The 14,606-nt window shown below is 33.7% G+C and overlaps 1 protein-coding gene across 3 annotated transcripts in view; it reads left to right on the forward strand.

The window, feature by feature from the left end:
- PDS5A (PDS5 cohesin associated factor A) overlaps positions 1–14,606 on the forward strand; it is a 141,190-nt gene that overhangs the window by 64,516 nt on the left and 62,068 nt on the right. For all 3 annotated transcript variants that reach the window (XM_045474986.1, XM_045474983.1, XM_045474984.1), the window contains exons 12-17: positions 1,524–1,675; positions 3,425–3,538; positions 5,779–5,860; positions 7,187–7,235; positions 7,420–7,559; positions 14,123–14,238. In XM_045474986.1, coding sequence (XP_045330942.1) covers positions 1,524–1,675; positions 3,425–3,538; positions 5,779–5,860; positions 7,187–7,235; positions 7,420–7,559; positions 14,123–14,238 — 653 coding nt within the window. The remainder of the gene's footprint in view (positions 1–1,523; positions 1,676–3,424; positions 3,539–5,778; positions 5,861–7,186; positions 7,236–7,419; positions 7,560–14,122; positions 14,239–14,606) is intronic.

A 14,606-nucleotide genomic window follows, 5' to 3' on the forward strand; every position in this document is an offset into this window, starting at 1 on the left:
CAGGCTGATTAGACATGCTTCTTACTAACATCTTTAACAGAGGTTGCCTTTGCAGTGTGCTATTTTATTTGATGCATAGTTTAAAACACACTGTCCTCCTGAAACCAGTGTCATTTAGTAATAATTTCAGAGTAAAACTACATTTCTTGGATATGAAATATAGCAAGAGGTATTTATTCTTTCTTTTAAAATAGAGGAGGCAAATATGTAAAGTGGGCACTGTTGAACATATTCAGCTGTATCAGTAATTCTAACTTTGAACAAGTTTTTCCTCTTGGCTTTAATTTAAATGAAATGATACCCTACCTAGTGATTAGCTGGTAACTCTCTCCCCACCCCCATACACACACTTGATTTAAGGTATTACCATTTGTGTTATTTCCTCCTTTTAGTAATTTTTCGCTCCAGCTTCTGTAAATGTTTATACTTTCCGAAGGAGTTAAATAAATTAATCTTCCTGAGGGTGCATGGTATGGTCATATAGCATCTACTAGACATTTTAAGGACCTGGATTTTGGTGTAATAAATTAGATGGCCCTGGGTATAGCCTTTCTGAAATTTGTTTTCTCCTCTATAAAATGTGAGGACAGGACTTAATCTTTAGATTTCACTGCTTACATTCTTTGGTTTCATGTGAGAAATGTCACACGACATCCATTACTTGTTGTATGGGGACAGACTTTCATTCATCTACTAAATAGCCTAAAAATGAGGAAATTTTACAAAAAATTATAAAGAAATATTAATGTAAATAAACCAAAGATAATATGTTCTGACTTGTTGGGATAAATATCTTTTCTGGTTTTGTTTTGTTTTGTTTTGTTTTACTACATCTCACTATCATGGTTCTAACTGTAGGTTTTTATAGTCTCCTTTTTTATCTACCTTCCTCCTACTACCTTTCTTTCCTCCTAGTAAACCGTTCCAGTCTCTAGAAGTCCCAAAGAGTCTTCCAGTAACTAGTAGTATGTGGCTAGGTAAATCATTTGCCCATTTAATCTATAAAGTAAGGAAGTTCACTTAAGATGATTGCTAAGGTACTTTCCAACTTTGTAATTCTAAGATCTTGATATTAAATTTTGCTCTTCTTATTCTGAGTTAATAACAAAAGAAATTTAATTAGGATACAGCATTCCAGATGATAGGGCTTTTGGTTGCAGAGTAAATCACACACTTTCTCTTTTACCTTTTAATCACTTCTAAAACTTGGGCACATTTTTTAAGACAGAATCTAATGAAGTCTTCTGTAAGATTTAACTACTGATGGCTTGGCTGTGAGGGAAATAAAATTGGTAGGTTGATGTAGTAGTATTTGCATTAGACAAATTTTAAAGTAGTCAGATTTATAAATAAGAACCTGTTCAGTGTTGGTAAAGCAATTTGTTGCTTAGGAAAATAAATATTGTGCTAGTTTATATACATGTAAGTCTGATTGTACAACCTAGTTGAAGAAATGGCAATTTTTTACAGATTAGCATTCTAAAGTTTGGTATCTCACTCATTCCATAAACTATACTTTTTAGTGGCGAGTAAGAAAAGAAGCTATGATGGGTCTTGCTCAGCTTTATAAGAAATACTGTCTTCATGGTGAAGCAGGAAAAGAAGCTGCAGAGAAAGTCAGCTGGATAAAGGACAAGCTTTTGCATATTTATTATCAGAATAGCATCGATGACAAGTGAGTCTAATATGTTGGTAGAATGGTTGAATATAAAAATGCTTTTAATTTTTTAACATAATTTACTTCTATTTTATAATTATTTCTAAATTTAGAAATCACTTTATTGTATTTATACATACTATATTTAAATAAGACTAGCAATAATTGTCAAGTAGCATAATTAATGAAATAGACACGGGCTTCAGAGTCAGACCAGAGGCCAGATGTTCATTTTGCCTCTTATTAGACGTGTGTTTTTGCACAACCATCTTCTGTATATCTTGGTTTTATCTAAAAAAAGGAGGGGCGCCTGGGTGGCGCAGTCGGTTAAGCGTCCGACTTCAGCCAGGTCACGATCTCGCGGTCCGTGAGTTCGAGCCCCGCGTCGGGCTCTGGGCTGATGGCTCAGAGCCTGGAGCCTGTTTCTGATTCTGTGTCTCCCTCTCTCTCTGCCCCTCCCCCGTTCATGCTCTGTCTCTCTCTGTCCCAAAAATAAAATAAAATAAACTTTGAAAAAAAAAAAAAAAATTAAAAAAAAAAAATTTATAAAAAAATAAAAAAAGGAGTAATAATAAAGCTTTCCTTACAAGATTGTAATGTAGATTAAATTAAAAAATGAACATAGAGCTCCCTAGCCCAATGCCTGGCAATACAGCACTATTCAGTAACTGCTAGTTGTTATGCTTCCTTTTTTGAAACACTGTAAATATTAATAGAGGTAGTACTGTGGCGTTTTTTTTATTGAGGTATAATTGATACATAGCATACTAGTTTAAGGTGTGTATAACATTCTATATTTGTATATATTGGGAAAAGATCACGATATGGCAACTTAGTTACAAATTTTTTTTTCTAGTGATAAGGACTTAGGTTGTTTTCATTTTTCAAGTTTTACTTGTAATTCTGTTTTGAATTGCAGTGATGATTTTGGCTTTTGCAGAATACTTGCAATGTTTTGTTGCATTAGACTGACTGCTTTGGTATCATTGGCTGTGCATTTCATTGATAAATGAGGATCTCTTGTATTTTCTTATTCCAGTGATATTGAATAATAAATATAAGCTTAGCAAGAAAGTTATTGCAGTATTGGTAAGGAATTTAGACTGTGAAGAGAAGAGAGATCAGATGTGCCCAGGAAAAGCTAACTTTTCAGGAAGCAATATGAAGGAGGATCCTTCTGATTTTATGTAATGACACCACGGGGAAAAGAGTTGAACTGTAACTAGAGGAAGTTAATGTTTTTGTTTTTGACAGTTAGCTGTTCTTGATTGTTAGCTTTATGTGTAGTGTTAAGTAATTTACTATTATAGATCAGGACTGATGAAGAAGAATAGGTGGAACAGCCTAGCACCTTGTATTTAGGAGTAATGTATGACCCTTTTAGAACAAATGTTCCACACTGACAAAAAGTAAAGTCACAAATCGCAACTAGCTGTAAGTTTAAAAATAACTAGTCCACGGTACCTGCCTGGCTCAGTTGGTAGAGCATGCGACTTGATCTCATGGGTTGAGCCCTATGTTGGGCATAGAGATTGCTAAAAAAAAACAAAAAAAACAAAAAAAAACCAAAAAACCCAACCCACAACTGTACTCCAAGAAAAGGAACCAGTCACATAATAATATTTTCCATTATATTTGCACATATAGGCATCACCATTTGCACGTATAGGTCTGATATTTTTGCATAAGATGGTTAAAATATAAAATGCCTGTTGCTTCTAAAAAATAGAATAATTATATTATTGGTGGGTATTTTTTGTTTCATAGACTGTTGGTAGAGAAAATCTTTGCTCAGTATCTTGTCCCCCACAACCTGGAAACAGAAGAGAGAATGAAATGCTTATATTATTTATATGCTAGTTTGGATCCAAATGCTGTCAAGTAAGTTACTTTTTAAATGAATGTTTGGAGTAAAGATTTTATAAAATTACTTCACCTTATCTAATTGTTGTTGATGGGGTTGTTGCTTCTTCTAGTTGAATCAGGAACCTCAGGTAAATATTTATAGAGAAAAATTTCACAAGTTCAGGTAAATTTAAAAGCAAAAATATTCCTATGTACATAGATAGTATTTTGGCACCTGAGTCCGTAATATATATATCGTTTCAGGGATTCCAAGAAATCCCCATGTCAAAATTACTTTTGTCTGCCTGTTGACTGGAGTCTGAATTACACTATTGGAGCTTTACAATACTATGTCTAACAACTAAGTACTACTTCTTTAGCAAGAGAGTATATCCAGATCACCTCTATGTAGAATGACCATATGATTGGTAGTCTGAACTGGGATATTTTTAAGACTGAAAGGCACTATTAATATTTTTCATCAGACAGTTGATATAAACTTTAACTGTCCTAGGCCACTGGGATATGTGGTCACTCCACTGTAATAAAGCTTTTTAAAAAGTGAATAAGTCCTGTTGTTGACATACCTGGTTCTTCTGAAAAGAACCTCAGCGTGTGTGTGTGTGTGTGTTTATTACAATATGTGTATATTTTGTATATTTATCTTTTAACTTTCATATAATTTCAAATTTACAGAAAGACTGCAGGAATAGTACAGAGCATTATGATGTCCTTATACCCAGATTCATCATTTGCTTTATCATTTGCCATTTGCATATACTTTTTCTTTATCTCTACGTAAATATTTTTTCTGAACCATCTGAGAGTAATTTGCAGACATTAGATCCCGTTACCCCTAAATATTTCAATGTATATTCCCTAAGAATAGGATATAACCAGAGTATTCTTGACAAATCAAGAGATTTAGCATTGATACAATATTATTGTCTAATCTAATATGTATTTAAATTTCCTCAGTTGTCTCATTAATGTGCTTTATGGGTTTTTTTTTTCCCCCCTTTCTAGTATTACAGATTGCATTTGGTTGTCATGTGTCTGGTCTCTTAACTTGAAGCCATTGCTCTCTATTTCTTTGTCTTTTAGGACTTTGATGACTAGGGAAGAGTATTGCATAGTCCAGTCCAGTTATTTTGTAGAATATTCCCTCAATTTGGGTTCATCTAGTGTTTCCTCATTATTAGATTAAGTTTATACATTTTCAGCAGAAATTCTACAGAAGTAACGTAGTATCCTTAGTGCATCGTGTAAGGAGGCATTAGCCATCATTTGTTTTTAATTTGTGAGTGATTCCTAATGCTCACTGTAGATAGTAAATCCCTGGCCTAAGGTTTAGTCTCTGTTTATATTTCAGAATATTGGCAAACAATACTCCAAGATAGACTAATATCTCAGAGGTCCTCTAGACACCTGGAATTATGGACTGTGTTTGTGAGAGAAGAAAATCTGCTTTCATAGAGAGCGTAGTCTAGAGTAAACACACTCAAGTTAAATTTGGTTCCTTGAATCTACATCATTTCTAAGAAGTTCATTTTTCCAGCCTTTCATACATATGTCTTAGCTTGCCATGAAAAGCCTTTACAATCTGATCCTTTTCTACAGTATGTTCCAGCTTCCTGATACTACTCCATTCATAGTCTGTGTTCCAAATCTGTAAATTTTTTTTAAGTTTCCTTTGTTGCAGGCATTTTGATGACATTTTATCTTTTATGCCAGAACATTCTAGCTATCTCTGCTTAGAATGTCTTTCAGTCCCTTCATTTACCTGGAAAGATTTTTTTCATCCTCCTAAACTTCTCAAATGTTTTTTCTCATAAGAAGGTTTACGTTTACCATTTTAAACTAACCTGTCTTGGGGCGCCTGGGTAGCTCAGTCATGAGCCATCAGTCTTGATTTTGGCTCGAGTCATGGTCTCCCGGGTTGTAGGTTTGAGCCCCACATTAGGCTCTGCATTCACAGAGTGGAGCACGGAGAGCAGAGCCTGCTTAGGATTCTCTCTTCCCTCTCTCTCTGCCCATCCTCTACTCTGTCTCTGTCTCTGTCTCTCTCTAAAATAAATAAATGTTTAAAAAAATTTTTTTAAACTAACCTGTCTTAATCCTAATAAATAAATGTCAGTGCTGGTGCTTAAAATTTTAGGTAGATATACAAGCATGGTGTATTTATACAAGGCAACAAGAAAAGTAGGATGGTTGAGTAGTTACCAGAATTGTTATATTACATTATCTCTTTTTCATGCTTACAACTTTATTAACAGAGCTCTCAATGAAATGTGGAAGTGTCAGAACATGCTCAGAAGTCATGTACGAGAACTATTGGATTTGCACAAGCAACCTACAGTAGGTTCATGATTTGTTTAAATTAATAGTTTGTTATGGTCATTATTCAGTTTTTCTCTAGTTACATATAATGAAGCAAGCAAAAAGTATTTTGAGTATTTTCCAAATGTCAGTTACACATAATTTCTGTAGTTTTCTAAACAAAATTTTCACTGTAAATGAATATAACAAAATTTTATTTTCTAGCATGAGCAAAGAAATGGTGATGTCTAGTTTATCACTTTAGATACTAAGCATTTATACATAGTTCATCAATTTTCAAATAATTAGAATTAAGTCTCAAGATAAAATTCTATATAAAGTCATGGTTTTTTTTTTACTCCATGATTTTTTGGTCCTTCAGTATAGAGTCAGTATCAAATCCAGGACCAATCCTATAAATATGCCAAAGTCAAATTAACAAAAAAATTCTGCCCAATGTTTTCTGGAAGATGGGGGAAAGAAACTTGAATAATTTCTTAATATATTTCTCAATGTGTTGCTAGAATAGATGTTCTTAACTAGGGAATCATAGACAGAGACCCTTCAAAGATCTATTGATGCTAAAGCAAGGGTTGGCAAAGTTTTTTTGTAACTGATGAGGTTGTAAAAATTTAGGCTTTGCCAGCCATGAAGTCTTGGTGAACTTCTCAACTCTGCCTTTATAAAATTGCAAAAGCAGTCATAGACAGTATGTAAATAAACAGTGTGTGTTTCAGCAAACCTTTAATAAAAACAGATGGTCTGTAGGACCATAGTTTACCAATTTCTGATCCAAATTACTCAAATTTCATACTTTATTGTGTTGGACAATACGGAAGTACTTTTTGTATATGTGCTGCTGAAGCGAGCATCAGAAGTACTTTTTGGAAAGGAGGTGATTTTCTGAGTTGTTTTTTTTTTTGTTTGTTTGTTTGTTTGTTTGAGGTTATTTTAGTAATAGGTCATAAAATAGATAATAGAACTATTCAGGAAGAATTTTTTTTTCCTATTCACATTTTTAGTTAATTTTCTTTGATGTATGGTTTCACAGTAATTTTGGTATGATAATTGTTTCAGTTATCTTCAGTTCAATCTTCTGGCAAGATGTTTTCTCTATGGAAATTGTATATTCCTTTTTTAATTTTTAAATACCTTCCTTCTGACATCACCTTTCCTTCTGTTTGTCCTGACTTAATAGTTGTTGCTACTCCACAATTTTTTGTTATCAACTTCTGGTATAGATTTTCTGGTGGCTGGTTTGTGATGATTTTTTTTTTTTTTTTAATTTTAAAAAATGTATAATATTGAGTTTGGATTTTCTTACAGAAATTTGTTCATATGACTTCTTTTTGTTTTAAATTTCAGTCAGAGGCTAACTGTTCTGCCATGTTTGGAAAACTGATGACCATAGCAAGTGAGTTTGCTTATTCATTCCGTATATAACATAATAAACATCAAAACAGGCAAATAACTTACCCAATGGGACAATTTAATACCAAGTAAGAGAAAATAATCCAGCATAATTTTTAAGAGAGCTTGCTCTGAGTTTAGCAGAGTAGTTTTTCTTTTATAATACTGATTCTCTTTCATTTTTATAGAGAATTTGCCTGACCCTGGGAAAGCACAAGATTTTGTGAAGAAATTTAACCAGGTTCTCGGTGATGATGAGAAATTGCGGTCCCAGCTGGAGTTATTAATCAGTCCAACCTGTTCTTGCAAACAGGCAGATGTTTGTGTGGTTAGTAAATTATACTTGTACATTTGTTCTTTTAGCTTTGCTTATTGAAATTTATATTTCATTAAAACCTGCCTTACATAAATTATTTGTGTTAATTTAACTATAATGTGAGCTCTAAATTACTCAGGAGTATATCTGTGATCAGCTTAGTTGTCTCACCAGTGTTCAGCCAAATTCCAGGGAAAACACTAGAGAACTAAGCTAGGGAGATTGGTCCTAGGAATTGAGCAAGACAGTATGCTTTGCATTTAGTAGACATTTGTTAATGTAAATAGAACTTTCTAAATCCTTGTGTGTGCATACATTTTCTTCACTTCTGTATTAGGATGGAGATAACCCTTGTCAATAAATTAGCAACAGTTACATTGTCATATATGCATTTATAGAGAAGGTAATTTCCCATTTAGGCTTTTGTCTTCATTCTATTCCTGGATTCTTTATTTTATAGAAAACCAGTATTCATTGAAAATATCAGGAAAGAACTTCATCCATTTTTTTATTCAGCATTTTATGAGCTTTGTGTTTGAATTTCAGCTATACCATTTACTACCAGTGTGACCTTTAGTAAGTTCAATATTTTGTAGCCTCATTTTTCTCATCTATGTGTGAAAACCTCACAGGATCGTTAGAAGATTGTGTGTGTGTGTGTGTGTGTGTGTGTGTGTGTGTGTGTATGTGAGAGAGAGAGAGAGAGAGAGAGAGTGAGAGAGTGTGTGTCCTAATACATGGCCCTTTAGGATTTAAATACATTGTATTTCTGTGGTATAGCGCATATATTACAACTGCTATGTTTGGGACTAGGCTTACAGAGATGAATAAGAGAAAAAAAAATATTTCAGATACTTATGTCTAACTTTGTTCTAGAAAGAATTAGAGTGGGATAATTATGTAATAAAGGGATGAGGACTATGATACATGTGTATAAGAAATGGTATGAAGGCATGGTATAGGTATTTTTTATTCATTCTAGGGATACTGGGTCACTAAGTGGATCTAAAAAGACCAGGAATTAGGAAAAGATGAGGGGAAGCCAAGTTAGGGAAGAGAACAGTGGACTCTTCTTTTGGGTCTGGGAATATGGATATACCAACCACCCAGACTCCCTCAACCTTTGCACTTCTGAATGAGTGGTTTGCCGAAAACATTTAAAGGTTTCATTTACTTCTTTGAGATTTAGAATTCTAGCTCCAGAGTGCTGTGTCCTGCAGGGCATCAACTAATATAATTGGATCATAGAATGAAATAGCTTGAAAAGACCTTAGAAATAGTTGGTTTAAGCATTTGATTTTACAAATAAAGACATTGAATTTTAAGGTTTCTTATCCAGTATTTTACATCTGGTGATAGTGGCTGAGCTTCAGATAGAGTCTAGATCTATCATAAGTCCACAATTGTGTTCTTTCTATACATTCCATTGTTTACCAGAAGAGCCAGTTCAAACTGAGTACTGCTCAACAAATGTGCACCTTGAGAAAGAACAATCAGGTGGTGTTTTTGGTCTGAGAGAAACAGAAATTAAGCTTGAGTTTGAAAAAATGGCAATAACATGAATTCCTACTATTTGTCAGACCATAAATATTTAAAAGTTTCTAAATCCAAAAAGTATATGCAAAACAGATGTTTGTAACCAAAATATCTCAGGATGAATACCACAGCCATGCAGTGTAGCCAATCAGTGCTCCTGATTTTAGCAACCAGGAAAGTAGAGATGAGACTGCAGTTGCACTGGAAAGAGCAAGGTGATGATACTTTTTTGGAGGGGAAATTATTCTGAAGATATTTTAGGTAATGGTCCACAGAATAGCTAATAGAAGTCTATTCTAGAAGACTCTTCACATTTTTTAGTTTGTTTTCTTTGGTGAATGGTTTCACAGTAATTTGTTTTCTGGCTTTTACATGAGCATTGTGTATTCTGAGCACATTATTTAACTTATCTGTATATTGAGTATAAAATAGGATTTATAATACTCTTTAAACACTCAGGAAAACACCACTGTTAGTTTTTGCCATTTTCCAGAATATCTATATCCTTTTGTCCTTCTCCCCAAGGGCTACTGGTATTAGTTATATACATCCTCTATTATCACATTCTTTTTTCTTGCTGCTTTCATTCTGAAATAGAAGAAAAGAATAAAGAAATACACAAAATTTAGTTTCTGTCATTCTGTGTAGCTTTCATTCTCAGAATTTCTCTCTATCCCCTACTAATGTGTATGTATCACCACTTCCTTTTTTTCTAAATGACAATCACTTCTTCTCAAGAAGTGAACATTACTCAGTAACAAGAGTTTTGTAGGAATGGAGATCTAATACTTTGAGCAAGGAATAACAATAGACCCATACTATGGCTTACTACATATATACACGATGGTATAGTGAGAGAGGATGAGCAGTGGTATTGCAGTGTGTGCTGTTCAGGTTTGCTTTCCCTTTGGACTTCAGGTATTGAGTTTCCACACCTTTATTCTAGAGAAGGATCACATATTTGCTATAGCATGAGCTCTGCTTGCTATTTGATGCTCTAGCATGACCATGGCTCCTAAATTTCAAGATTTTCCAGGAAGCTTATTAATGGAGCATTTGAGACAGTCCTAGGTTTAAATTCCAGCTGTACCATTTACTACCATTGTGACTGTTAGTGAGTTACTCAGTATTTCTGAGCCTCCTTTTCTTCATCTATAAATATTATCAACCTCATGAGATTGTTAGAGTAAGATGGAATGAAATTTTGTGTATGACTTAAAATAAGACCTTTGCGCTACCCCATAAGATGTAAATAAATGGTAATTTTTGTGGTACTACATATACATGACAAACACTGGCAATTCTTAAAATAAGTGGAAAGGGATCACAAATCTCCATCTTTTTAACGGTCTCAAAGTGATTCTGCTAGAGTACTTCACAGATCACACCTTAAAAAACCCTTCTACAGGGTTATCTGAATATGCATTGTATCTTCTGAAGGCCAAATTTTGGGTTGTCCCTTGATCAAGCCTACACCATTATAAAGCACTGCATAATTTAGTAAATTGTATTATACATAGTCTCTCACTGAGGTTGTAGTTTAGGTGACAGAGGCAGGCAAATATTTCAATAGAGAATATAGCGTGATAAGTATTCTGAAAGAATCATGTCCTTTGTAACACAAAGGAACAGCCCCCATTCCAGGCCAGGGTGGAAATTGGAATAGCTTATTCGAGAATAAGTGGTTCCTGAATTGAATCTTAACAGTTATGTAAGTAGGGATTAGCCCACTACATCAAGAATGACTGGCTGTATTTCTAGCCTCAGTAACTGGATATTGGAGAAGATATTGGAGGGATAGAAAAAGATAACAATGTGTGGCCTCTCAGCAGTTGTGTTTAGAAGTCTGGAATTCAAGACAAGACTGGTTGGTATAGTTCCTGGAGGAGGTAAAGAAAAGAATGGAAAGGGAGAGAGATGCTAATGCATGCTATTTAGTAATAATCATCAAATGTTTCCTGTTTTCTTTTAATTTAATCTTTCTATAGTTAGAATGATATACAGGGGTGATGTGATTTATAGTAAGAAATATATATTTGGTCTTTGTCCCCCATTTCTGGTACAGAAGTAAAAACCCTTTAAGTTACCGAAGTGCAGAAAGCCACGTAGGTGTCTTTTGTTATGTTAATGTGGTGTCTTTAGCAACTAGGCCTAAGGATGAGGACTGGTTGCCTCTGGAGCCAATTACATGATAAGAGGGTTGGAAACTGAGGTCAGTCACCAATGGCCAATGATTTGATCAATCAACCTATGTATTGAATCCTCCATAAAAACTAAAAAAGACAACGTTCAGAGAGCTTCCGGGTTGGTGGACATGTAGAGATTTGGGGAGAGTGACAGACTCACAGAAGGAATGGAAGCTCCCTGTCCTTTCCACATACTTTGCCCTATGCATCTCTTTCATCTGACTATTCCTTAGTTATATATCCTTTTATAGTAATCTGGTAAGTAAAATATTGCTCTGAGTTACATGAACTACTCTAGCAAGTTAATCAGACCCAAGGAAGGAGGGGGTTACGGGAACCTAGATTTACAGCCAGTTGGTCGGAAGTATAGGTAACTACCTGGGCTTACACCCGGGCAGGGGCAGGGGTGGGAGGCAGTCCCTTAAGACTGAACCCTTAACCTGTGGGAACCAATCCTATCTTGGATAGACAGTGTCGGAATTGAGTTGAATTGTAGGACACCCTGCTGGTGTTTGGAGAATTGCTTGTTGATTGGGGGAAGTCCGCCCTGCCCTCCATACACACACATTGGAATTACGTTTAGGAACTGAAAAGAACAGGTCACTGAATCATGAAAGTTAAACCTTTAGAAGCTGCTTCTTGTGAGAAATTATGCTTTATCTAGTTTACTGATTCCAGCTGTGAAAATTGATAATGTTAAATCTAGGAGACATTTTGATTAGGAAAACAGCAAAGTATATGAGAGGAGATACTTACTGTGTATGTGAAAGAGTACAGTTTTTTTAACAAACATTTATATTTTTTATTGTCAAAATGAGAAAGGAAAAATATGAAGAACAAAGGAGATATATAAATGCAGAATTTTTAAGCTCTTTAGTGTTATAATAACAGGATTAAAAAATTATAAGCTTGTTGAGAATAGGGAATATTTATTTGTTTGACATTCTTTAAGAGTGCTTAATATACTAAACAATTTCTGTGACTAGTAAATATGTATCAGTAATAGTATCAATCTGCAGTGTTAGCATAGTTGATGAGAAATTTTGGAAACATTGTCAGAGATGCAGAAAGAATTCATTTTCTTTATTCATTCTGCTGTCATTTCCTAAAATGATTGCATATGATTACTTCTGTTTGAAGCTTTGTCAGGTATGAAACTTCTTGTTGGTCTTAGATGTTTCTGTTTGTGCATTGGAAGTATGTGTGGGTGTTTTTTGTTTTTTTTTTGTTTTTTTTTTCTTAATTGCATAAAGAAAACAGAGCTACAAACTAGTTGGTTTTTGTTGCTGCAAACTAATTTGGCTTGCTGCGTATTCCCAGTATCACTTAAGATTATCACATACAATAATTATTATGAAAGATTACTTAAATGTAAGGTTTTATTGGAATATAAAAACATTAGGTTTTAAAAGTTAATTATATCTAGTGTTGTTATGTACATAGGTGTATTTTATATGTTATTATTACTAGGTTTATATAATTGTGAATTATTCTTTTTCCCTTTAGCATTTCCTTTATTTTTTCTATGCTTGTCTCTAGTACCATAACTGTCTCTCTTAATGCCTAGTTTTTTTTTTTCTTTTTTAGTAACCTATTCCAGGGTACTGACTAGTATAGTTTGCCTAGCAATTTTCCAGTAGGCTTATTTGTTATTAAACGATCACTGACTTTATTTTAGGTTAAAGCAATTAAATTTTATGCTAGGGATAAAAAAAAAAAAAGTCCCCTTTTGGGGAGACCTGCACAAAACAAATTTGATTTCAAAAGATAGTAACTGTACTTAAATTCAGATTTAAAATGTATACCTGTGGATTAGAGCAAAGTATGTAAGGACTGAACACTGACTAACGTATTTTTATTTTCTCAAATGCTAAAGTTTTGCTAAGTTAATTATAGTTTGCAAAATAAATCAAGCATCTCTTAATGACTAATAAGTTTTCCCGAGACTTACACTCTAATGAGAAACATGGATGGTATCCAATTTAATATTGTCTTTATAAAATTAACTTGTGTCAAGATATCATTGAAATTATAGTAGAAATTGTTTCATTTTTCCCTTGTCCCCTGAATATATATTTTTTTATGTTTTTTATGAAAAAACATATAAAGTGACTATTTGTTACTGCTTTATAGTTTGGGATGTACTTTTAATATGCATTATCTTCTCACCCAAAATTTATATTTATTCAGCAGAAATATTCATTAAATGTTGATTAAATTGTGTTGATTAAATTTGTGATTAAACTTCTTCCCCCAGTGCCCAGCACTTTGTGAATTTAACCTTGTCTTTGGGAGAATCAGGCTCTCTAATAAAGTCCCAATATATTCTTTAGAAACTCCAGCAATAACATGTTTTCTTTGTAGGAACTATTTGATGTAATGCCACCATCTTTGGAATCACCTATGTTTTTCCAGAACTAAAAATTTTATAAATAATTACATACTTATGAATCTCCCCCTCTTTAAAAAGACAAATCATTAACTGAAAGCATAATATTCTGTCAAATTATGAAATAAACTAATAAAAGATACCCATGAAAGTATTAATTGTTAACTTTTTGAAAGAGCATTAAAAAAGATTGTTTACTAAGCAATAATTTCATGGGAGAAATATAGGATAAAAGGCATAAATCACACAATGTTATCCCCTTTCTGTCCTCCACAGTACAGATTTTGCAGTGATAACCTAATGAGTATATAATTCTAGTCAGGGTCTAAAGCAGAAATTTAGTCAAGTCTAAAGCAGATTCTGCTTGTTTTGAATCTTTAAATGCTTTTGATACCTATAGTCACTTTTATTTTGAAAAATATGAATGTGAATCATACTTACGGTAAAATCTTTCCCTTCTATAGAGAGAAATAGCTCGAAAACTTGCAAATCCTAAGCAGCCAACAAACCCTTTTCTAGAGATGGTCAAATTTCTGTTGGAAAGAATTGCACCTGTGCACATTGATTCAGAAGCCATAAGGTAAGCCAGGAAATCTATTCACTCAAAAATAGAATATGGTCTGAAACCACAGTGTGGTAAGTTTAAATTCTGGGTCCCTAAGAAAACCTAAAAAGTCTCCCTGTATACCTTTTTAATATATCATTCAAGTTGAAAGAAGGGCTTACTCATTTTCTAGTCTTTGACTTACTTCAATGATTTTAATTTTTTTAGAGTTCTTGTGTTTTATTTTTAGCCTATCTGTGCTCATCAAAGAAAACCCTAGAACGCAAAATATGGAAAAAGAAGAAATTTTTAAATCTATAGGCTGTCAGTCAATCTTTGAGTTTTCTTAGCCATTTTGATGGCCACACAACATTCCTGTAGTATGTATTGTATCATTGTTCAGT

The sequence above is a fragment of the Leopardus geoffroyi genome, chromosome B1, assembly GCF_018350155.1.
Source record: "Leopardus geoffroyi isolate Oge1 chromosome B1, O.geoffroyi_Oge1_pat1.0, whole genome shotgun sequence".
Taxonomy (NCBI): Eukaryota; Metazoa; Chordata; class Mammalia; order Carnivora; family Felidae; genus Leopardus; species Leopardus geoffroyi.